This window comes from Amblyraja radiata, chromosome 28 (genome assembly GCF_010909765.2).
Source record: "Amblyraja radiata isolate CabotCenter1 chromosome 28, sAmbRad1.1.pri, whole genome shotgun sequence".
NCBI lineage: Eukaryota > Metazoa > Chordata > Chondrichthyes > Rajiformes > Rajidae > Amblyraja > Amblyraja radiata.
Window position 1 is genome coordinate 30,112,877 of NC_045983.1, and position 25,585 is coordinate 30,138,461.

At 43.6% G+C, this 25,585-nt stretch overlaps 1 protein-coding gene across 3 annotated transcripts in view; it reads right to left on the bottom strand.

Moving 5' to 3' along the window:
* LOC116989057 (CGRP receptor component) overlaps positions 1-25,585 on the bottom strand; it is a 68,476-nt gene that overhangs the window by 37,440 nt on the left and 5,451 nt on the right. For all 3 annotated transcript variants that reach the window (XM_033046201.1, XM_033046202.1, XM_033046200.1), the window contains exons 2-4: positions 22,175-22,211; positions 20,530-20,628; positions 15,667-15,761 (exon numbers count right to left, since the gene is read on the bottom strand). In XM_033046201.1, the coding sequence (XP_032902092.1) occupies positions 15,667-15,761; positions 20,530-20,628; positions 22,175-22,211 (231 nt within the window). The remainder of the gene's footprint in view (positions 1-15,666; positions 15,762-20,529; positions 20,629-22,174; positions 22,212-25,585) is intronic.

Genomic DNA, 25,585 nt, shown 5'->3' on the forward strand with positions numbered 1-25,585 from the left:
AAGTTCTAGGAGTAGAATTAGGCCATTCGGCCCATCGAGTCTATGCCGCCATTCAATCATGGCCGATCTCTGTCTCCTAATCCAATTTTCCTGCCTTCTCCCCATAACCCTTGACACCCATTCTAATCAAGAATCTGCCTTAAAAATATCCACTGACTTGGCCTCCACAACCCTCTGTAGCAATGAGTTCCACAGCTTCAGAAGGACAGCTCAATAACATCTTCATAGCGAGACTATTGAGGATCTACAAATCCTTCTATGCCGATCTATATGACTGAAAGGGCATACATAAGCAAACCTCCAATAAATACCTGCCCTTCATCTCAGAGGTTTCCGACGATGGGGAGAGTCTGACCAGCCACTGACTCAGGACGAGTTGACAACTTCCATCCGTTTCCTTGAGATAAATAATACCAAGGAAGTGATAGTTTATCGATCAAGATGCAGTTGGCTCTGTTGGTTGGCATGGGCTTTGACCTGCTGAAAGTGTGGAGAGCTAAGCCTCTAGCTGAGGGAGTGTTCAAAACCAAGAGGATGAGCATCATTGTCGTTATCTACAAGCAGAATGGAGAGGAAGGACATCAGAAACTGATGACCCATCTTACATTTGAATGGGAATTACACGATTCTATCCAAGGTCATCGCCGATTCAGTCAGGTCTGTTATGGAGTAGGCCGTTCATCCCGACCAGAGCTGCTTTGCACTCGACAAAGAAACCTGTGACAGAGTAACTCAGCGGGACAGGCAGCATCTCTGGAGAAAATAAATAGGTGGTGTTTCAGGTCGAGACCCTTCATCTATTCCTTCCCTCCAGAGATGCTGCCTGACCAGCTGAGTTACTCCAGCAATTTTGTGTCTATCTTCGGTGTAAGCCAGCATCTGCAGTTCCTCCTTACACAAACCTCTGTCAGACTTGCGTTGTTCAGGGATACTATTGTGCATGTGTGGGACAGATGTTGGCCATATCTGGCCAGTTTGGATCAGGAACATGTCCAGGTTTTGTCAAAACCTGGACATGTTCTGCAAAATAAATTTTGGGGAAGGAATCAGCAATCAGATCCAACTGCTTTGCGCAGACATCAGTAATACCTTCCAAATTAACAGGCAGGGAACATTAAATTTGGAGTCAAACAACACTGCCCACTCTCCTGTGTATTGTTTGTGTTTTAGCTTTTTGGTTTGGAGGTACAGAGAGGAAACAAGCCCTTAGCCCCACCGAATCCATGCTGACCATCGATAACACATAAACTAGTTCTATATTATCCCACTTTCGCATCCTACACACCAGGGGAAATTTACAGAAGCCAATTAGCCTGCAAATCTGCACATTTTTGGAATGTGGGGGGAAACTGGCGCACCCAGAGAAAACCCATGCGATCATGGGGAGAATGTCCAAACACCACACAGACAGCAGCCGCAGTCTGGAATGAACCCGGGTCTCTGACGCTGTAAGGGAGCATATCTACCGCTGCGCCACTGTGCATAACTATTCCCTTTGCATAATCCATCAGTAAGAACGTGGGTATAAAAGTGGTGACAATGCCAGGCAGTGCAGTGTGCTCAGGTCAAAGTGTCTCTTACGTGGAACATATCAAAGTATTTTCGTAAGACCCAACAATATCTACGAGGGTATCAACTGGTTTTAGGGGGGGGGTCAAAGTCGACAGCAGCAAGAACAAGCACGTTCTCTTCGGCTACGGAGGCTCCAACCAATCTCTTCACTTTCAGGTGCAACTACCTGAAGTTTGGAGGATCCAAGATGGATGGCAACAATTGACCAGAGCAGAAAACGACACTTAAAGCAACTAGGACTTCGAAGGTGGCGCCAAAACCTGGCGAGTCTTGTATATTATCCTAGTGGACTATTTCTTTACACTTTGTACATAATCTAGGATTGTGCAAATGTATAGTAATAATCTGCTGAACTGTATGCAAAAAAACAAAGTATTTCACTGCACTTCGGTACATGTGACAATAAAAAGCCATGATTGAATGGCAGAGTAGACTTGATGGGCTGAATGGCCTAATTCTACTCCTATTCCTTATGACCTTATGACCATTAAACTATGGAGTGAAGGCGAGGCAGAAGTCAGAGAGTTTACCCCTGGATGTAAGAAATTCAATTCATTCTCAGTGCAGGGATATCACTGGCAAGACTGCCATTTATGACTCACCCTTTGAAAGATCCAGAGATGATGTCTGGCCCGCTGAGTTACTCCAGCTTTTTGTGTCTCTCTTTGAAAGATGAGTCTTGGTTTGAAATACTTTTGATGTCAATGAATGCCTGGTTACACCACATGACAGACAAGCGCATTGCTATGAACTGAAGTAATATATAGGCCAGCTCGGATAAAGGTTCCTTTCCAAATGACACATGTGATGATCTGGTAGATTCATTGAATTTTTAGAGACAACAGGAATTTAGTTGAAAATTGAAAGAAATTAATTCAGGATTCAAACGACTCTTCAGCAACTTTTCTCCATGTAACTTTCCATGATTTAAGAGGGTGGGCCGACTGCCAAAAGGTAACTTTACACACTGTAAGCAAGATGACACCTCAGCAAACCAGACAAGCATTGGGACAAAGAAATTCCATCCCTGCAATACTTTTGTTCCTGTGGCTCAAATACAAATCTTTGATTTAAAATGTCATGCGTTCAAATCTTGCTTCAGACACTTCAGACACATTACTTAAGCAGCTCTTCTTTTTATAAAGAACACTCGCCACCTCCTCTGTGGCTCCCACTATCCCTCAACTCTCATGGAGTTATAGGGTGTGGAAACAGGCCCTTCGGCCCAACATGTCCCAGCTACACTAGTCCCACCTGCCCGCACTTGATCCATATCCCTCCAAACTTGTCCTATCCATGTACCAACTTGTTTCTTAAACATTGGGATAGTCCCAGCCCCAACTACCTCCTCTGGCAGCTCGTTCCATACACCCACCACAGCTTGTGTGAAAAAGTTACCCCTCAAATTCCTATTAAATCTTTTCCCCTTCACCTTGAACCTATGCCCTCTGGTCCTCGATTCCCCTGCTCTGGGCAAGAGATTCTGTGCATCTACCCGATCTATTCCTCTCGTGATTTTATACACCTCTATAAGATCACCCCTCATCCTCCTGCTCTCCAAGGAATAGAGACCCAGCCTACTCAAACTCTCTCTACAGCTCAGACCCTCTTGCCCAGGCAACATCCTCGTAAATCTTCTTTGAACCCTTTCAAGCTTGACAATATCTTTCCTATAACATGGTGCCCAGAACTGAACACAATACTCTAAATGCAGTCTCACCAACGTCTTATACAACTGCAACACGACCTCCAAACTTCTATACTCACTACCCTGACTGATGAAGGCCAATGTGCCAAAAAATTGCCAAAATTTTCTCAGTGGGGCCTTTGTTTGGAAGAGATATGAAACCATGAAATGTATTAAAGGGCTCAAACCACCACTTCAAGAAGAATGCCGTTGGTTTCTTGGCAATATTTGTTCCAAAAACAACATCACAAAACAGATTATCACACAAGAATCTGCAGACACTGGCATCTTGAGCAAATCGCAAAGTGCTGAAGGAACTCAGCGGTCAGGCAGCATCTATGGAGAGAATGGACAGATGATGCTTCGGATCAGGACACTTCTTCAGTATTTTGCTCAAGATATCACTATTAGTGGAATCATGCTATATATACATTGGGCATTATTTTCTCCAAGCTCTTCGGTTTCCTCCCACACTCCAAAGATGTACAGGTTTGTAGGTTAATTGGCTTGGTGTGTGTGTAAATTGTCCCTAGTGTGTGTAGGATAGTGTTAATGTGCGGGGACCGCTGGTCAGTGTGTACTCGGTGGGCCGAAGGGCCTGTTTCCACGCTGTTCTCTACACATCAAAAGTAGCTCAAAGGCAGCAGAACGCTTTGAGAGGAACAAGATGCATTTGCCTACGTTTCCTTGCAAGGGGATCCAACAGAAATGTATTATTATCTTGAGATTGAAATAAAATTAACCCATGTACTGTAAAATACTATCTCGACAGAGACACTCGCACATAATTGAACGAAAATAGATGCTTATTCAAAGAAGATGTCTTCAATCTCTTTTATATTTGCATATAAATTAATATTCCTAAGGGAGGGAGGAAAAGCACTAAAATGGCAGCTGGGAACTAAAGACTGGAAGACATGCAAGGTCTAAATTATAACCAGCTGTTTATCCTGATATCTTTTCAAAGATGGCGCAGTAACGTGTAAACAATTAGATTGATTCTTTTGGTGAGAATATCCAACTAGTTTTGTTTATATAAGACATAGTTGCTAGCTATCTAAGTTTTCCAAATCATGCAATTTTAATACATTTGAATTTACATCGATTTTCTCTTCTTTTCCAATTAAGTTTCTCCTTTCCTCTCCCCAGAAAGCTTTAAAGTCCATACTGAGTTACAGTTATATATTAAGCACCTTCCTTTTTTTTATTGGAGAAACAAGGAACTGCATGTTTTCAAAAGAAGACACAAAGTGCTGGAGTAACTCAGCAGGTCAGGCTGCATCTCTGGATAATACGGATCGAGACCCTTCTTCAGATTGACTGCAGGGGGGTGTGGGGAGAGAGCCGGAAGAGCTTTTGTGAAAGTTTTCACTTTTTTAAACCATCTTGTTTATATGAGATTTATTGCAAATTTAATCAGTCATGATTCCCGAGCTGCCATCATGTGTCTCCAAATCATTCGTCCAGGACAGTGAATAGTTAATCCAAAAATACATCCGCTACTTAATGGTTCTTTGGTATCCAAACTTACAAGTAAAAAATGGAAGAAGACACAACGTTCTGGAGTAACTTGGATGGATAGGTGTGTATGGTAAAGTAGGCAAACTAGGCCAACTGTGAAGAAGCTCAGGTATTAGGTTATATGATGGGAGAGGGGAACCCTCGATCCCTAAAGAATGAAGGGAATGGGCACCCGACATTTCGGGTCAGGACCCTTCTTCAGACTTGTGAGACATTGTAAATAATTGACATGCTAATTAACATTATATAATCATCTGCATCAGAAATAAAAAGGCCACTTTGAAATAAATAATTAATGTGTGATTTAGTGAGATTGGACTGTAATTGGAGAAAACATTTTCTTTGAGCATCTGGTTCTCGCTGACTCAAGTTAGGGTATACAGTGTACTGTCTTGCTTATTTCAGCTAATTGACAAACCACAATACTCCAGTGCCAATTCTGAGTTCTTGCAGTACTGGGACTACATTCCACGTGGCATGGGTTCTGCTGAATTGTGATTATAAACTCGCTGGATTTGAATCTGCTCTCAACCCATGAAAGAAGGGCCAAAAAAATCTCAGTCGACAGTGAGACAAAGCAGTCGGATATTCATTTCATAAAGAATACTACTTTTCAGTAGGAGCCATCCAAGCAGATGTGCAATGACCTAGAGGGGCACTGTGGGCCAAATCGGTCTGTTTTAAAAAAAAGAAATCCTGAATGTTTGGCAGGCAATGAGGGTGATTCTGTTTGAAATTTTCAACCACCCTCTCTTGAGGTTACAGTTAGTTCTTTGGAAGATGGCCACTGCTGTTTCCAAAGCCAATGACCTGGGGGCAAATCCAGAAGAATTATTCATCTCGTACTGAAGAGTTGGGTGAAGGGAGCCTTCCTTCCACACAGACTTTCATTGCTCCACGTTCCACCACATGAGGAAATATTTCTTACTGGTGGACGTTGGTCACGAACAAATAGACGAAGCAAGCGAGAAAACAATAGCAAAGCAAATTTGGATTGAGAGACACAAGGAATTGGAGATGCTGGCTCGCAAAATAAGACACAAAGCGCTGGAGTAACTCAGCAGGTCAGGCAGCATCTCTTGAGGGCATGGATAGGTGATGTTTTGGGTCAAGACCCTTCTTCAACTCTGCTTGCAAAAAAATCCATATCCTAGATGGAGTTTAATCTGAGCAAGTTTGAGGTGTTCCACTTTAGGAGGTCGAATGTAAGGGGAAAATATACAATTCACAGCAAGATCCTTAACATCATTGATGTACAAATAAATCTTGGGGTCCAAACCCCTGAAAGAAAATAGCTTGAAAAGCAACTTTGACTCATTGAAACTGAAGAAGGGTCCAAATCCAATACATTACCTATCAATGTTCTCCACAGATGTTGCCTGACCCACTGAGTTTGCATTTAGGATTGGTTTGCATCAGAAGGCAGGGAAAGAGATTCAAATAACAAAGTATTAGTGGCAACTTTGGTGTTCGCCATGCTGCAGTTGTCCAAGACTCTTAGAGAATGGCGCTGCTGGGCTTGTACACTCTGGAGTTTAGAAGGATGAGAGGATATCTTATTGAAAAATATATGATTATTAAGGGTTTGGACATGCTAGAGGCAGGAAACATGTTCCCGATGTTGGGGGAGTCCAGAACCAGGGGCCACAGTTTAAGAATAAGGGGTAAGCTATTTAGAACGGAGGCGAGGAAACATTTTTTCACACAGAGAGTTGTGAGTCTGTGGAATTCTATGCCTCAGAGGGTGGTGGAGGCCGGTTCTCTGGATACTTTCTAGAGAAAGCAAGATAGGGCTCTTAAAGATAGCGGATTCAGGGGATATGGGGAGAAGGCAGGAACGGGGTACTGATTGGGGATGATCAGCCATGATCACATTGAATGGCGGTGCTGGCTCGAAGGGCCGAATGGCCTACTCCTGGCCTGTTTCCACGCTGCATCTCTGAACTAAACTAAAGCTAAACTTAGAATATAATGCCTTTCACAGACTTTTGAAGTACCCTTGTGTGGGCTGACAGAAGAAAGATAGCAGGTGTGTTTTACTAGACGCACTTTTGCTGCGTCAATATTTTGGGCTAATCCCCTGATCCTCACATTGCTGAACCAGCTGCCCCCCCCACACTTTTCCATGCAGGCATGGTGCAATAAGATGGTTGACTGAACACACTCCATCTGCCATGCTTTGTACATCCGAAACAGATGGCTGCAGAGTTGGAAACTTTACTAATAAATGCGGCTTGCCAGAGTCTCACTCAGGTACGTAATGAGAGAAAAAGAAAGGCACAAGCTGCTGGAGTAACTGGAAAAGAGGTGAGGGCAGGACAAAGCCCGGCAAGTGATAGGTGGACACAAAGTGCTGGAGTAACTCAGCGGATCAGGCAGCATCTCTGGAGAATAGTTCAACAGGAAAAAGGATGGGTGATGTTTCGGGTGGGGACACTTCTTCAAACCCACCTCTGAAGAAGGGTCCCGACGCGAAACGTCACCCATCTTTTTTCTCCAGCAATGCTCCCTGACCCGCTGAGTTACTCCTGCACTTTGTGTCTATCTTCGGTATACACCGGCATCTGCAGTTCCTCTCTACACAAGTGATAGGTGGATACAGGTGAGAGGGAAGGGGAAGGGGGGGAGGGGGGGGGGGGGAGAATGCAGGATGGGCAGTCAAAGGGTAGGGGTAAAAAGAAGAGGAAAGAGTGCCAGATGAGGAGAAGCGAGGAAGGATATGGTGACTGGGGGAAGGTAAGAGAAGTGTACTTTTGATATTCTAATAACTATCACTATCGGAAAATAAATTGTGATTATATGCAGTTTTCCTGGCTTTCCCAATATTCGTGCTGGACACACACACACTGGAAAATTTGGCAGAGCAATTTAGGAACTAACACATCAGACATGTGTTAAGTTTAGACCTGAAGGAAAGAACCACATTTTTCAAAATGTCCAAATGGAATGTGCATTAACACAATTTTGCTTTTATATCAATGTTATGATGCTTGCCTTCTGACTGGGGCCCTGCTTGAAGAAATAAGCTGCATACGTTATGGTTAAAACTAGTCTCTTTATATGCTGGACCTTTAACTAAGTAAATAACATGCCTCAGAGGAGTGGCTGCAACAGTGATTTCTGTGAGTGATGTTTGCTGCTTAATTTCCACAAACACACTGTAATCTTTAGATAATGAATTCTTTCACCTTAGTTGATGTAAACAAAAATGTGTTGTATCAAAGAGAGAAAATTGATGTTAAAATGTTTTTAGTTTTAGTTTAGTTTAAAGGGACAGCTCTACAACCACCGGGTCCACTCTGACCACCACACGAACACTGCCCTACACACACCAGGGACAATTTACATTTATACCAAGCCAATTAGCCTACAAACCTGTACATCTTTGGAGTGTGGGAGGAAACCGGAGCTTCCCGGAGAAAACCCACGCAGGTCACGGGGATAGCGTACAAAGTACACACAGATAGTACCCGTAGCAGGATTGAACCCGGGTCTCTGCCTCTGTGAGGCAGCAACTCTACCGCTGCACCACCAAACCGCTCTCAGTTCCTGAAGAAATAACTAGAAAATACTAAACATTCATCCTAACTGCCACAAATCATAAAGTTCACATATATATTATGCTCTATATTGCAAAAAGTTAATTAAAGACTTCAAAGAAGTTAATATCACAACGTTTAAAAGGCATTTGGACAGGTACATGGAGAGGATAGGTTTAGAGGGATATTGTCCATATGTGGGCAGATTGAACTAGTGTCGACGGGGGCATGCTGGTTGGCATGAGGAACGTTTCAACATTGTATAATGCTATGACTCCATAACTCTAAGTGCTATTGAACAAAAGTTAATATGGAGACGCATAGCTGAGGTCAGGGGAGATACCTAATGACTGGTTAAAGGTCTTCTGGAGAATCTTAAAGAAAGACAGGAAGAATGTCAAAAAGGAGACACAAGAAACTGCGGATACTGGAATGTTGAGCAAAAACAAACTGCTGGAGGAACTTGGCGGGTCGGGCAGCATCTGTGGAGGGAATTTTGGGTTGGGACCCTTCAGTCCGAAGAAGGGTCCCAAACCAAAACATTGTCCGTCCATTCCCTTTTCAGATGCTGCCAAACCCGCTGAGTTCCTCCAGCACTTTGTGTTTTGGGAAGGGAATTCCGGAGCTTGGGATTTTGCTAATGGTGGACCAATTAGGTTTGTGGATGACAAGAGGGCAGGATTAGAGGAATAAAGCTTCAGTCTTCCAGTACTTGGTTGGGAGAATGTCAAACTCATTGAGTAATGGACATCAGACAAGTTGCTTGAGAACTTAGCGATAGTGGTAGTGTCAGGAGATGTGGCGGTGAGATGGAGTTCATTGCTGTCAATGGAAACCGGCACTGTGTTGTAGACAATGTCAGCGAGAGGCTGCAAGTCCATGAGAAACAGGAGGAGCAAAGCCAGACAAAGACTTGGACAAAATAAACCTTTTATGAATAATCCACCAAGAACTTCCTTGTACTACCTTTTCATTCCTTTCATTTACAACTTTTAATTATTTTTCTTCACTCATTCCAGTATTGAAACTTTAACCTATAAATGATTCTACTGTCTTTAGCTGTGCATTCACAAACTAAAAAAGTCCTATAATTAAATAGAAACAGAATGGTGAAGCAGTCAAGTACTTGCAGGATCCCACGGCTGGAAAATGTAGCTTATGCATAAAAAATTAAGTGCTCTAAGTGATGCAATCTGAATGTTTTCCCCCCCCAAAAGCAAGAGTACATAAACACAGATGTAACCAAGCACTCAACCTTTAGGATGTTTTATCTAATTAGCAGAGTCAGATATTTCATACCAAGTGCACACAAGGTTCCAAAGAAACTGCTTCAGAAATACTACGCAGATTGTTTTTGTTGAATTTTCTTGGGATTTTTCGCGGGGCTCGAGTTCCGTGATTTCATCATGTTTTGCATGATTTATCAGTCACCTTGAGTATTGTCAGATGTGCCTTAACTTTTACCACACCTCCATTGACGTTCAATTTATGGCTACCTTCAAGATGTACTTAGGTTTGTAATAAGTTGCCCGTTTCCACTGCAGTGGGGAGGGAGAGGTACGCACATTTTTTTGCAGCGCTTGTAATACCTCCCGTTCGTTTGAAAGCACAGTTGAAGGCCCTGGCACTTTAAAGACTTACGGTGATTCCCTTCGAAGCTCCCAAGAGGTAGTTTTGGGGGTTTGATGTCGGCAGGGCCGGCAGTTTCAAAACATTCCAAAGGCTCACAATAGACTTGAAGCGATAAAGATAAATAGGTTGTGGTCTGGTGCACCCAGGCAGTTTGGCAAATGAGATTTCACAGAACTGGTAGGAATTCAGCCGAGGGCTTGCTTCCCTAAAGCAGCCATTGCTGCAAAGACTGGTGCTATTTTTGAATTTTGGAATGAAGCAGGCACGATTTTTACAGAATAGCATACCAAGGCAAAGTTTGCTTCGAAAATCCTGTGATTACCTCATGAAAATAATCAAAAAGTTTCCATGTTATAACACATTCATTTTTATAAAATATATAGTCAGAAAGTATGATCGTGTGTTTGGACTGAGAAGTTGGGTGGAAGACAGAGTGGACATTAGATAGAACAAAATCTGATACATTGCATGTCTAGTTCTGTTAACCGAAACAGGTTAAGGTGAAAATATTATTAAAACCCTTCATCATTTACCACTTGTAATGGAACATATTTATCCCTATGGTGCAATATCATGGTCACATACATAAAGAGCCACTTATAAGGCAAACAAACAGTGAAAGGTTTGGATGGAGTGGACATGGAGAGGATGTTTCCACTAGTGCGAGAATCTAGGTCTAGAGGTGATAGCCTCTGAATTAAAGGATTTTCCTTTAGGAAGGAGGGTAGTGAATCTGTGGATTTTTTTGTCACAGAAGGCTGTGGAGGCTGTCAATTGATATTTTTAAAGCAGAGGCAGATAGATTCTTGATTAGTACAGGTGTCAAAGGTTATGGGGAGAAGGCAGGAGAAGGGGGTAGGAGGGAGAGATTGGTCAGCCATGATTGAATGGTGGAGTAGACTTAATGGGCAGAATGGCCTAATACTGCTCCTATTACTTATGACCATATGACAACTATAATAATGATCTGTCATACCCTCTTCTGTCAATCATATATTTTACCAAACTTCTTTAATTGCCATCTCTTCCACCACATCCAACAAACACAATTAATTTAGGGATTTTCCCCTTACAACAAAATAATTAAATTGGACTTCAGCTTCTTCAGGTAATAAGACTGATTCAAAGCGATAATTCTGTACTCTCAATCAAGTCCTTGTCAGTTAACCCATATTCCTCAGACATTAAGATGGTAAACATACGATTAGACATTGTCAGGTTCTTTCCACCAAAAAACAATTCCTTTCTTCTCCTCTTCTCCTAGATCATTCATGGATATAATCACGAAAAAGGGCAGCCATGCTTCTACTCTCTTAGAGGTTTAAAGAGATTCAGTGTGTCAGCATTTACTCTAACAAACCTGCACTGTAGAAAGTATCCTAACTGACTGCAATGTGGTTGGCATGGGAATTCCAAAGCACAGGAACGCAAGAGGCTGCAGAGAGTGGAGGACTCAGCCCAGAACATCATGGGCCCAGCCTTTCCCACCCTCAAAAGCAAACACATATGGCACTGCCTCAATAAGACGGCATCTATCACAAAGGATCCCCACTCTCTGATCCATACCACCCTCTCACTGCTGCTGTCAGGCAGAAGGTACAGACGCCTGCAGTCCCACACCACCAGGTTCAGGAATAGTTACTTCCCAACAACCATCAGGTTCTTCAACTGACCTGCACAACCCTAATTCTACTTTGGCAACAGTACACTGTAGATTACTTCTTGCGCTAACATGGACTTCTTTTACAATTGTCTATTTTTGCACTGATGTCTTATGATTTGTCCGCCTATTAGTTTTCACATCTTGTCTAACTTAATAATTCTCCTATATTTCCCATTTCCAATGGATCCTAAATTGTAAATAAAAGCAACTGCAGATGCTGGTTTACAAACGAAGACACAATGTGCTGGAGTAACTCAGCAGGTCAGTCGGAATCTCTGAACATGGATTGGTGATGTTTTAGATCGGGACTTCAGACTGATCCTAAACAGTTGTTTTATTAAGGTAGACAAAAAATGCTGGAGAAAATCAGCGGGTGAAGCAGCATCTACGGAGAGAAGGAATAGGCGACGTTTCGGGCCTTTCTGAAGAAGGGTCTCGACCTGAAACGTCGCCTGATCCTTCTCTCCATAGATGCTGCCTCACCCGCTGAGTTTCTCCAGCATTTTTTGTCTACCTTCGATTGTTCCAGCGTCTGCAGTTCTTTCTTAAACAGTTGCTTTATTAAGCTATTTCAGATCACAGTTAAGAGCACCTATTAGTCTGGAGTCACGTATAGACCTGTCTGTGTGACAGATTTTCAGCCCGACAGTACACCAGCAGAAGTAAAATGTTTTATATTTAATATTAAATATATTAAATAATATTTAACCAGTGGTTAAATAGTAACTGTTGCAGTTACTACTCATTTATATCATATGTATTGAATTATGTGCATATACGTTTTTGATTCTCCCCCTTGGAATGTGTTTTAAGCATTTTTTACAATAATCAGTACACATCTCACAGTTCTAAGTTTTTATAACCTGATAATTTTCTAAGCAGATAATTATAAAAAATATTTTTCATGCTTAACATATTTTCCATTTCCCAGTCGTTTGGATTCTTACAATGACCTACAAAGTTTTCTTAATTGCACAATATTTTCAGGGCAAGGATCCTTAATTACTTTAATGACCTGCTGTGTCACTCCAGCACTTCATGTCCTTTTTTTGTTAAGCAGCATCTGCAGTTCCTTGTTTCTACATCCTCAATGACTTGTTAAGTACAGAACCAGAAAAGATTGAACATAAACAGATCAGTTAGCAAAGAATTACAAACTTATAGTGCATGACTATAGTGTAGGATCCGGTAGGCGGCGCGGCTCTCGCCAGCAGCGGCCTCTGCAGTCCGTCTGCGTTTTTATTATTTTATGTCTATGTTTTAATGTAGTTTTTGTTATTTTTGTTGGGGTATGTGTGTGGGGGGGTGGGGGTGGTGTGGGGGGGGAGGGGGAAACTTTTAAATCTCTCCCTGCACGGGAGACCCGACCTTTTCTTTGTCGGGTCTCCGTTGTCGTTGGGGCTGCAACGAGGAGCGGCCTCCAACAGGAAAACCGGGGGCTCCAGTGCCGACACTCACCTCACCGTCGTGGAGCTGGCCGAGTCCAGAGCGGGTGGAGCTGTGGTGGACGCTGCTGCAGCCCGACCCCCGGAGATTCGGTGGCTGCAACTGCGGGTTTGGCGGACGGCACCGGGAGCCCGCGGGTCCCTGGAGGGAGACCGCTTTTTGGGGCTTCCGCAACGGCGACTTCTCCCGCCCGAGTTGCGGGGTTGAAGAGCTCCTGGAGCGGGGCCTTACAGCACCGCCCCGCGCGGCTTGGAATGGCGGCGGGCTGCGAGCGCGCACCGGGGGCTCTAACACCAAGACCCGGTGCGCGAACTTGCATTACCCGGCGTGGTTTAATGGCCACGGGACAATTCGCCATCGCCCGCCGGGGGCTTTGACTTTGACTCTGACATGGGGGGGGAGAGTGCAGTGGAGAGAGAAGTTTTTTTGGCCTTCCATCACAGCAATGTGATGGATGTTTATGTAAAATATGCTGTGTCTTGGGTCTATTTGTTGTAATGTATGGCTGCAGAAACGGCATTTCGTTTGGACCTCACGGGGTCCAAATGACAATAAATTGAATTGAATTGAATTGAATTGAATTGAATGACGCAGCCAACAGACCCATTCAGCCCGTTCCAAATTTTTAAAGAGCGTTATGATACAATCCCCCACATACGATTCTTGTCCCATGTGTTCTCATTCTGAATTATTTCACTGAATACCCTTCAGAATTACTTATGTAACTGTCCTTAGCATTTCAGACTGAGTGCTCCAGATCCCAACAACAAGAAAAATGGACCTAGAGAGAAAGGTTACCTAACATGGATTTACAATTTTAGTTGGGCCAGTTCTGCCCCACTCATTGTCAGCTCCTCCCTCCTGTATGTTTAAAACTTCAGTCACTTTTCAATAAGCATGATCCTTATGAACACATTCATTATTATTTCCAAGACACGACATTTTTATTCCACTGTTTTCCAGATCTTAGTTATAGAGACATGGAGTGACACAGCATGGAAACAGGCCCTGTGGCCCATCTTGCCAATATGTCCCAGCTACACTAGTTTGGCCCATATACATCCAAATCTGTCCTATACATGTTCCTGTCTAACTGTTTCTTAAATATTGTGCTAGTCTTTGCCTCAACTACCTCCTCTGGCAGCTTGTTCCATACCCCCACCACCCTTTGTGAGAAAATGACACCTCGCAGATTCCTATTAAATCTTTTCCCCTTCACCTTAAACCTAAGTCCTCTTGTCCTCGATTCGCCTACTCTGGGCAAGAGACTCTGTGCATCTACCTGATCTATTCCTCTCATGATTTTATACACCTGTATAAGATCACCCCTTATCTTCCTGCACTCGAAGGAATAAAGTCCCAGCCTACTCAACCTCTCCCTGCAGCCCAGAACATCTAGTCCTGGCGACATCCTCGTAAGATGTTATTCATTTTTTTACCTTGTGGTGTTTATAATTCCTTATTAATAACCGGACAAGACATTACACAAAAACAGAAAAATAACAGACTAAATAATGGCAATACAAACAGAAAATTCAAGAAAATCACAGCAGATCAGACAGTATATGTGGAAAGAGAAACAGTCAAATTTTTGGGGTCTGTGATCCTGCAGAACTATGTTCTTCAGAACAGAGACTTTCAAGTACTTTTACAATTTGCTTTTTGTTTTTTGATTTTAAAACCTACAAAGGTAATGGTCTGAATTATTTCCTCTGGTACTGAAATAACATTTCTGTGTATCTTGTGTCTAACCAGCGACAGACGTTTTAAGAATTGTCAGTTGAGATTTCTACGAATCTGTATTTATTTCATCGTGTACAAAGAGGCTCTTCAACCAGTTTGAAGAATACAACATCAGTGCGTTTTTTTAAAAAGGCCAAAAAGGGCTGGTATCACTAAGAATTAAGCAACATTCATCAAAAAGTATAAAATCAACACATAAAAATTGTGCGTTGAATACCCTTCAGAATTATTTATGTGACAGCCCTTAGCATTTCAGACAAAGTGCTCCAAATCCTGACAAAAGCAAGTGTAGGTAAATAGACATGGAGAGAACACTTATCTCTCTCTACCGTCCCCCTCTCCCTATCCCATCCCACTCCCGTGTGTCCCACCTGGACATGCACCTATTTCTCCGCTCCCCACCCCCTCCACCTACATTTCTTCCTCTAGCTTCACAATTCGCAACTCATCATTCCTTCTGTCTCACACCTTCCGCCCTTTAATCCATGGCCTTTGTCCAACCATCTGCCCATCAAAAGACCCTTCTCGCCTGCACACATCTGTTACCTGTCAAGCTTTGTCCTGCCCCTCCTCTCTTCCAGCCTTCTTTTTGTGGCTCACATTGTAGCAAAAAGTATTGAACAAGTGGTGGAATTTTTATGAAATGGTATAATTTGTAATGCACAAGATTTCTCCCTCCTAAAATCGTTTTAAAGGGTCCATTTCAGAATCGAATAACTATTCAGCAATCTCCAGGTTGGTTACTGCAAAATAAGTTAATGAATCACGAGAAAATGTTGACGTAAAATTATTCCCAATCATGAGCGTGAATGCTCTTAGAACAATGGGCATGGACAGTGAGCGAAATAAATGAAGGCACTTACTTGGTAAGTTTTTGTGAAACCATAGCCTTGAGAAATTTGGTTACAATTTCTGGAGTCTGATCCTTGCAGGGTGTTTTGGACAAATATTTAAGAGTCTGTGGGTGAAAAGCAGGACTCTTGTTAATCACTCTGGTAACCTCCATAATGAATGTTTCATTCCAAAATGCTTTGTCGCTCACACTGCAGTCTGTTGTTTTCATGAAAATATATTATTCCCTCTATCTGTACATTGTGGATGGCTCGATTGTAATCATGTATTGTCTTTCCGCTGACTGGCCGGCACGCAACAAAAGATTTTCACTGTACCTCGGCCCACGTGACAATTAACTAAACTAAATATATAGATTTACTGGAGATGGTCTTGGGGGGGAGGATACTCCTCAAACTGCGGAGCATCTTGGACAATTCAGCTCACCCCCTCCATGACACACTGGTCAACCTGAGGAGTACCTTCAGCAACAGACTGGTTCCACCAAGATGCAGCACAGAACGCCACAGGAGATCCTTTTTCCCTGTGGGTATCAAACGGTACAACTCCTCCCCCTTCTGATGTGGGGAAGACTGATTCCCCTTCCCTCCCCCCGCCCTCCGCCCGCCCCCCCCCCCAAATCTGTGCACATCCCCAATCCTGGACTTTCCACGTCACTTTAATTTCACGTTTCATTTATCTTGTTGTGTTTTATGACTGTTGGCCTTGTCTATTTCCCTCCTGGGATAAATAAAATTCGATTGTATCGTATCGTATATATTCTTTCCAAGTCACAAAGGGCCAACTTATACATTTGGGATACCGGTGGGATGGATAGGGACAGCTTTGCCATCTGCTGTAGGGCTGCAGACATCTATGAGGTGGCAGCAGGGTATTTCCGAGTGCCAACTCTCCCCACATCCACTCCCCCCTCTGAGCTGCAACAATGGGTGGAGGCGAGTGGAGCTGGGAGTGCTGAGCAGATTCACTCACTGAGTCTGTGAGGGCGGCTGGTGGCCACTCCTCCCGCCCCTGCTCGCTCTCCTACTCACTATCTATGTTCATTTCCCACTTACAAACGGTTTGGGTCATAAGTGATGGGAGCAGAATTAGGCCATTCTGCCCCTCAGGTCTTCTCCCCCATTCAATCATGGCTGGGCTATCCCTCCCTCCTAACCCCATTCTCCTGCCTTCTCCCCATAACCTCTGACACCCGTATTAATCAAGAATCTATCTATCTCTGCCTTAAATATATCCACCGACTTTGCCTTGTGTGGCAAAGAATTCCACAGATTCACCACCCTGAACACTTCTCTGGAACGGAACTCTTCCGCAACCTGGGGACATCTGTACCGGAATGGTACAGAATGGAGACAGGTTTGGAAAAGTAGTCAAATATCTGCTTCTTTTTAAAACCCTTTTAATAAAACCAAAATGTAATTATTCCAAAAAATTGCAGGTTTGTAGGTTAAAAGGTACACAAAACCAAAACCAAAAGGTACACAATTTTGTGTACCTTCGATATTCCAGCATCTGCAGTTCCCTTTTGAACAGGTTTGTAGGTTAATTGGCTTCTGTAAATTGTCCCTAGTGTGCAGGATAGAATTAGTGTTGGTGATCGTTGGTTGGCGAAGAAACGTGTCTAAAAAAAAATGTTTCCACGCTGCATCTCTAAGCTAAAACTAAAATCATAAGCCACGAATGCCAAAATCAAAGTTTATTATCCACAGGATGCATGCATGGCCACCGACTAAAATTAAATGTTAGCATTTATCAATAGACGAATGTCATTTTCTATTTATAATGTCATATTATTGGTGCATTCTAATTGACTCCAAGCTATCTCCTAGTCGACTGCGTTCTACGGAAACCATCTTCAAAATTGCCTGCAGAAGGCAGGCAGAAGTATTAACAGCAAGGTTTCCTTGGCAACATGATGTTCAATCTTGTGTGCATTTCTGTTGTTAACGGTGCACTGTTGCAAAGAAACTGCCAGTAATTTTAATCATGCTTTAAAGGCATAGGTACAATACCCAAGAAAAACAAGGCTGATGAAACTCCAAAGGAATTTATGAGTCTTAAAAAAGTGCTCCTGGCAATGTAAATCTTGGGATCTTTAGCAAATAGAAGTGTTTCTTTTTCTCTTTATGGTCAGATAAAAATTTAGGTTTTTGTGATAGTATTAAGAAAATTGAAGCTTTTAATTAATTAATTTAATTAAAAGCTGTTCATCACAAAAGGAAAAATTGTTTAAGATTTACTTTATCGATACGACGTGGGAGGAGGCCCTTCAGCCCACAGAGTCTGTGCCGACCGCTGATCTCCGTACACTAACATTACCCTACACACACTCGGGACAATTTACAACTTTACCAAAGCCAATTAAATTATAAACCTGTACGTCTTTGGAGCGTGGAAGGAAACATGAGCACCCGGAGAAAACCCACCAAAGGGAGAATGTACAAACTCCATACAGACAGCACCCATAGTCAGGATCGAACCCAGGTCTCTGGCGCTGTGATGCAGCAACTCTACCGCTGCGCTACTGTGCCACCCACTAATGACAATGCAGTACTGTTCCATGCTCGAGGAGAGACTTGTGATGGCAGATTTGAGGGAAAGGGGAAAATATTTGAACAAAGCAACACCATCATCATCATCATCATCAACTCTCACAGGGATCAGGTCGGGATGTTGGAAGATCAGCAGATTAGTGAACAATGGAAGTGGCGAGTTATGGGTCTTGTTTACAAAGGAGCTGGAAGGCAGCATTAGATAAAGGAAAGAAGCTGGAAAAAAATGCCAGATCAAAGCAGGGGCATGAGGGTTATATTATAAGTTATGCTTGGCAGAGGATGGAGGGCAGAAGCTAAATGTAAAATTGTCACCAGTGTGTGTGGGGTAATGTTAGTGTACGGGGATCACTGGTCGGTGCGGACTCGATGGGCTGAAGGGCCCGTTTCCACTCTGTATCTCAAAATGACACTAAACTAATTAAACTACTCCATACATTGTATCCATGTTCTACAGTGCAATAGTTTCCTCTACTCATTGAGTCTGTTGTTGGGTCTCCCCTTCCCCTGAGTAACTTGTATGGAAACATAACAAATCTGTCAATGTGAAGCTGAACTCACAATCATCTTTCTTTCCTGTCCCCTTAGAGCGTTGAGTCAGAGGCACACAGAATAACCTTTATTGCGTACTGGGCATGAAGCTCACCAGACTGCACTGACATCTGTTCCCTTGTGCTGAGCTAACTTTTTGTTTTGAGTCAAATAAAAAGCTAGTTTTTCTTTGAAAGACTAACGCTACGACCATCAGGCTATTAAACACTACAAATCCCAAAAGGCTCCGAATTATATAGACTTATATCAACATCACTTTTGACTTTGCACTATTATTGTCTATTTATTTGTCTGATTGTTTTTTTTATATACTATTTGGGTTAATATGGGTTTTACAGAGTACTATGTTTACATTTCTGTTATGCTGCTGCAAGGAAGAATTTCATGGTTCCGTTTTGGGACATATGGCAATAAAACACTCTTGACTTTTGAGATAGAGTGGAAATACCCCACCGAGTCCACCCCGAACATCAATCCTGTACCCACTAGTATGCCTGTACACACTAGTTCTATGTTATCCCACTTTTGCATCCACTCCCTGCAGTCTGGGAACAATTTTAAAGTGGCCAATTAACCTACAAACCCGCACGTCTTCGAGATGTGGGAGGAAACCGGAGCACCTGGAGGAAACCCACGTGGTTACAGGGAGAACATTCGAGCTCCACACAGACAGCACCCGAGGTCAGGATCGAACCTGGTTCTCTGGTGCCGTGTGACAGCAGGTCCCGCCAGCTGCACCACTGTGCTGCCCTTGTGGCATAACTCTAATAACTGTAAAGCATTTATTTCAAATATATATAATTGATATAGTTGATTATGTAATGTAAATTATCCTTGCACTACTTGGTCAGTAGAATGGAGGCTCACACATATGGATAGCAACAGAGAAGAGTCAGATGGAGGTGGAGAAAGATAGACAGACACAGACACATAAACATCGAAAGAAGGTGCAGGAAGTGGCCATTCAGCCCTTTGAGGATCATTCATTGTGATCATGGCTGATCATCCACAATCAGTAACCCGTGTCTGCCTTCTCCCCATATCCCTTGATTCCGCTAGCCCCTAGAGCACTATCTAACTCTCTTATAAATCCATCCAGTGACTTGGCCTCCACTGCCCTCTGTGGCAGAGAATTCCATAAATTCACAACATCTCTGGGTGAAAATGTTTTTTCTCATCTCAGTTTTATATGGCCTCCCCTTTATTCTTAGACTGTGGCCACTGGTTCTGGACTCGCCCAACATTGGGAACATTATTCCTGCAAAGGAAGGAGAGAGAATAAAGAGGGAGAGAATATTTTTTCTTTAAAGTTCTTCCATAATTTTGACTTTTGGGATGAAAAATAAAAGCCCAACAATTTACACCAAATCACATGTACAGCTCTTAAAGACTTTTCATAAACCACGAAGGAATACTGAGGTGACTCCTAAAAAGCATCACATTCGCCAAATAAATTTGGTCACCCACCATTAAAGCTGCATATGTTCAGTCATGATTGCCAGATTTTCATTCGATGAAGCTGGCGAAGTATAAAGGGCCTGTCTTACTTGGGCGTCATTTACGTGACATCATTTACGCGCATGACGCGCGACGTGCACGTGATGCGCGCATGGTGCGTGGTGACGTAGGCAGTGACGCGCGACGCCCCAGGATTTTGGGATGTACAAAATCTTTGCACGCCATCTGCGTGACGCGCAAATGACGCCCAAGTGGGGCAGGCCCTTAAGCCTTTGGCAGCCCAATTGCTACACAGTGCTACATTCCACCCACCTCGTACATGATTGTGTTAAGATTCTGCTGACCAGCACTATGCTTCTTATTCCCACTTTCTTTCCGTTGTTCCTTAAGATCGTTCAGGAGTTTAAAGACCTGCAATTTGAGAAAGAAACGTTGAAAGTTTATCAACGGTTGCTGAGTTAGAGCCTACTTTCAAATATTACGTAAGAGGGCACACAGGGTGCCTGTACAGCTTGGTGGGTCAGGCAACATCTCAGGAGAACATGGGAAACAAATGTCACATAACAAGCATGAACCAGTTTGAAGAAGGGCCGTGACCTGAAACATCGTCTGTCCATTCCCTCCCCAGATGCTGCCTGAACCATTGAGGTTCCTCCAGCACTTTATGTTTTAGACATAATCAAGTATCTCGGGAGAGCTCTTTCCACAGCGCATGCAAATAATTATATTACAATTCTATAAAAGACTAGAGAATAGTCTTGACCCAAAACATCACCCACTGCTTCTCTCCAGAGATGCTACCTGGCCCGCCCAGTTACTCCAGCTTTTTGTGTCTGTCTCCGACCCAAAGAACTGCAAGTGCTGGTTTGTGTCATGTTTCAGCTCATCTTATCCATGAACAGAAATAAGAGAGAGAGAAAAAAAGACAAGGTGCTGGAGTAACTCAGCAGGTCAGGCAGAATCTCTGGAGATCGTGGACAGATTATGTTTTTAGGTTGGGACGAAAGACCCCGCCCGATCCGATGAGCTACTCCAGGACTTTGTGTCATCTTTCAGCCCATCTTGTCCAGGAACAAACGTAAGAGAAAAAAAAAGACACAAGGTGCTGGAATGACTCGGTAAGTCAGGCAGCATCCCTGGAGGATGTGGATAGAAGATGTTTCAGATCGGGACCATTCTTCAGACTGATTGAAGTGGGGAGAGGGGGAGCTGGAAACAGCTGGAAACGAGGTGGGGGTGGGACAGAGCCTGGCAAGTGATAGGTGGATACAGACAAGTCTGATTGGCAGGTGGGTGGTCAAAGACTGGAGACGTGGAGACTAAAGGGTGTCAGATAAGGAGAGAAGTGGAGTGGGATGTAGAGCCACAGGGAGGGATATAGATTGAAGGAGTGAAGGCAGAGGAGGGGAAACGGTGGAGAGATAGTAGCAGAAGAAGATTCTGAATGGCATTTGACTAAGAGTCAAGAATACCGCCACCCTGGGCAGGACTATATTCGACCCACTGAACAGAATCACTCCATTTGTACGTGTTAACTCTATGCTGACCCATTATAGAAACATAGAAAATAGGTGCAGGAGTAGGCCATTCGGCCCTTCGAACCAGCACCGCCATTCAATACGATCATGGCTGATCATCCAGAATCAGTACCCCGTTTTGCTTTCTCCCTTGATTCCGTTAGCTCTAAGAGCCACATCCAACTCTCTCTTGAATACATCCAGTGAATTGGCCTCCACTGCCTTCTGTGGCAGAGAATTCCACATGCTCAAATAAAACCCCATTTTATCCATAACCACAATGACAGGAAGCGAAGGAAAGTGAAACTCTTCCATTCCTGTTGTTGTTATGTGATGTACAAATTTAAGCCCTTTCGTTACTGAGCTGGATTGTAAAATGTGTTATACATACTAATGTTTAATTAAAATGTAAAAACAAACAAAAATAATCAGTATCTTACCTCATAATTACTGAGCATCGCAGCATTTGCATCTTTTCTGGAATAGATAAATTATATGTCAGCAATTTTTTAGATTTTTTTTAAATTGCATTGCATAAAGAGTTTACAGCAATGGCCTGAGCTGAGCCTGGTTAGGAGTGGGACGGTAGAGGATGGTATTATGGAGGGAGAAGTACGGTGGAATATCAGTGTGGGTTACGGCTCAACGATTTGGGAGTAGTGTGGTTTAGATTTTTTTAGTTTAGAGATGCAGCGTGGATACAGGCCCTTCGGCCCACCAAGTCCGCGCCGACCAGCGATCCCCGCACACTAACACTAAGGCACACACACTGGGGACAATTTACCATTTACCTAGCCAATTAACCTACAAACCTGAAAATAGATACAAAATGCTGGAGTAACTCAGCGGGACAAGCAGCATCTCTAGAGAGAAGGAATGGGTGATGTTTGAAGTCTGAAAAAGGGGTCCAATCCCGACCCGAAACGTCACCCATTCCTTCTCTCCAGAGATGCTGCCTGGCCCACTGAGTTGCTCCAGCATTTTGTGCCTAGCCAACGTTCACTGTGTGATTAGAGGCTGGTGTGGACATGTGTCAGCTGAGAAACAAGGCTCCTGGAGCAGATGGCATTCCTGCTGAAGATCTGAAGCTTGGCAGATAGACTCTCCTTGCAGATGTCAACAGTCTTACTGCCCTCGTATGTGAAAGAGGACTAGCGTGTCAGGGGGTCGCTGAGACAACACAGTCAGGGCCGCTGAGAAGGTAAATTTGGAAATAGCTTCTCTCAGGCCAATATCTCCAACGTCGTGGCTGTGATTGGCTTCAAAGTACAGGCCGCATCTAACACATGTCCAGACACCTGACTCACGCAACAGTCTCTTTTCTCAGAGCTCAGAGATAGCTGCAAACAAGAAGCTTCAGGGTTGATTTCAAAGCTTCCATCGAAAAAAAACAGACCTAACATCCTCATCGACTCATAAGTGATAGGAGCAGAATTAGGCCATTCGGCCCATCAAGTCTAATCCGCCATTGAATCACGGCTGATTTATCTCTCCCTCCCAACCCCATTCTCCTGCCTTCTCACCACAACCCCTGACACCCGTACTAATCAATAGACTCATAGGGATGGACACAAAATGCTGGAGTAACTCAGCGGTTCATGCAGCATCTCTGAAGAGAAGGAATGTCCTTCTCTCCAGATGTTTAAGAAAGAACTGCAGATGCTGGAGAAATCGAAGGTAGACAAAAATGCTGGAGAAACTCAGCGGGTGAGGCAGCATCGATGGAGCCAAGGAATATGTGACGTTTCGGGTCGAGACCCTTCTCTCCAGAGATGCTGCCTGACCCAGCATTTTGTGTCCATCTTCAGTTTAAACCAGCATCTGCAGTTCCTTCCTACACAACTCATAGGGATCTTTGGCCCTAACTGTCAAATTGGACATGTAGCAACTCAGAGGATGCTGAGAAACTCAATTTCACTCATCTATCACACACAGTAACGACTCAAAAAAATGAATTAAAGAAATGCAGAACCTTGCAAAAAGATCCCACCCTTTTCTTCTGTCCAGCACCACCTGCGGCAGAGTCTATAAGTTCTGCCAAGGTAGACACCAAATGCTGGAGTAACTCAGCGGGGCAGGCAGCATCTTGGGAGAACATGGATAGGTGACGTTTCAACTTGTACAAAATTGAACAATTGATCAAAAATTGAAACTCTAGGTATCATATTGGTGACTGGTCTAGAAGGTTAGATCACATGGGATCCAGGGTGAGCTAACTAAGTGGATACAAAATTGGCTTGATGGAAGGAGGCAGAGGGTGTTATTTAGATTGGAGGCCAGTGACCAGTGGTGTGGCACAATGAGCGACGCTGGGTCCACTGTTGTCGATCATCTATATGAATATTTGGATGATGATGAGGCAGCATGGTGGCGCAGCGGTAGAGTTGCTGCCTTAATAATAATAATGATGGATGGGATTTATATAGCGCCTTTCTAATACTCAAGGCGCTTTACATCGCATTATTCATTCACTCCTCAGTCACACTCGGTGGTGGTAAGCTACTTCTGTAGCCACAGCTGCCCTGGGGCAGACTGACGGAAGCGTGGCTGCCAATCTGCGCCTACGGCCCCTCCGACCACCACCAATCACTCACACACATTCACACACAGGCAAAGGTGGGTGAAGTGTCTTGCCCAAGGACACAACGACAGTATGCACTCCAAGCGGGATTCGAACCGGCTACCTTCCGGTTGCCAGCCGAACACTTAGCCCATTGTGCCATCTGTCGTCCCGCCATCTGTCGTCCTTACAGCACCAGAGGCCCGGGTTCGATCTTGACTAGGGGTGAAGCCCGTGAAAAGTTTGTGCCTTCTTCCAATGACAGGGTGGGTTTCTCCGGGTGCTTCAGTTTCCACCCACACTCCAAAGACGTACAGGTATGAAGATAAATTGGCTTGGTTAATGTAAAAATTGTCCCTAGTGTGTATCGGAGAGTGTTAATACGCGGGGATTGCTGGTCGGCGCGGACCCAGTGGGCCGAAGGGCCTGTTTCCCTAATGTATCTCTAAACTCCCACATTCCAAAGACGGGAGGTTTGTAGGTTAATTTGTTTCTGTAAATTGTCCCTAGTGTGGAGGGCAGAACTAGTGAACGGGTAATCATTGATCGGTGTGGACTCAGAAGGGCCTGTTTCCAGGTTTCCATCTCTAATTTAAATTAAGCAATGCTGTTAACGTGATTAATAAATTTGTGTATTACGCCAAAATTCACGGTGCAGTGGACAGCGAACAAGGTTATCTATAATTACAACTGGATCTGCCAGATGAACTGGGCAAGTCAACCAAGGAACAGCAGATGGAATTCAACTCAAACAACTAGAAGGTGTTGCATTTTGGCAAGTTAAACCAGGCAGGACTTACACAGTGAATGGTTGTGAACGTTGATGAAGAGAGAGACCCAGGAATACAGGTACACAGTTCCCTAATAGTGTGAACACAAGTAGACGGGGTGGTGAAGAAGTGAAATTTGGCACACATGCCCTCATTGATCATGGTATTGAGCACGAGGAGCTGGGAATGTCTTTGTTACAAGTCATTGGTGAGACCACACGGACAATAGTGCACAGTTCTGGCTGTACACCTATTTTGTTATATGATGTTATAGGATGTTGTTAAGCTTGAAAGGGTGCAGAGAAGATTCACGAGGATTCAGCCAGGATTTGAGGATTTGAGCTATGAGAGTCTAGATAGAGTGTGACTTTTATCCCTGGAGTGTAAGAGGTTAAGGGGTGACTTTATCGAGCTATAAAAACATTTGAGAGGTACAGATAAAATGGATGATCACAGTCTTATTCTGAGGATAGAGGAGTCTAAAGCTACTCATCCACTCCCTACATACTCAGGGACGTTGG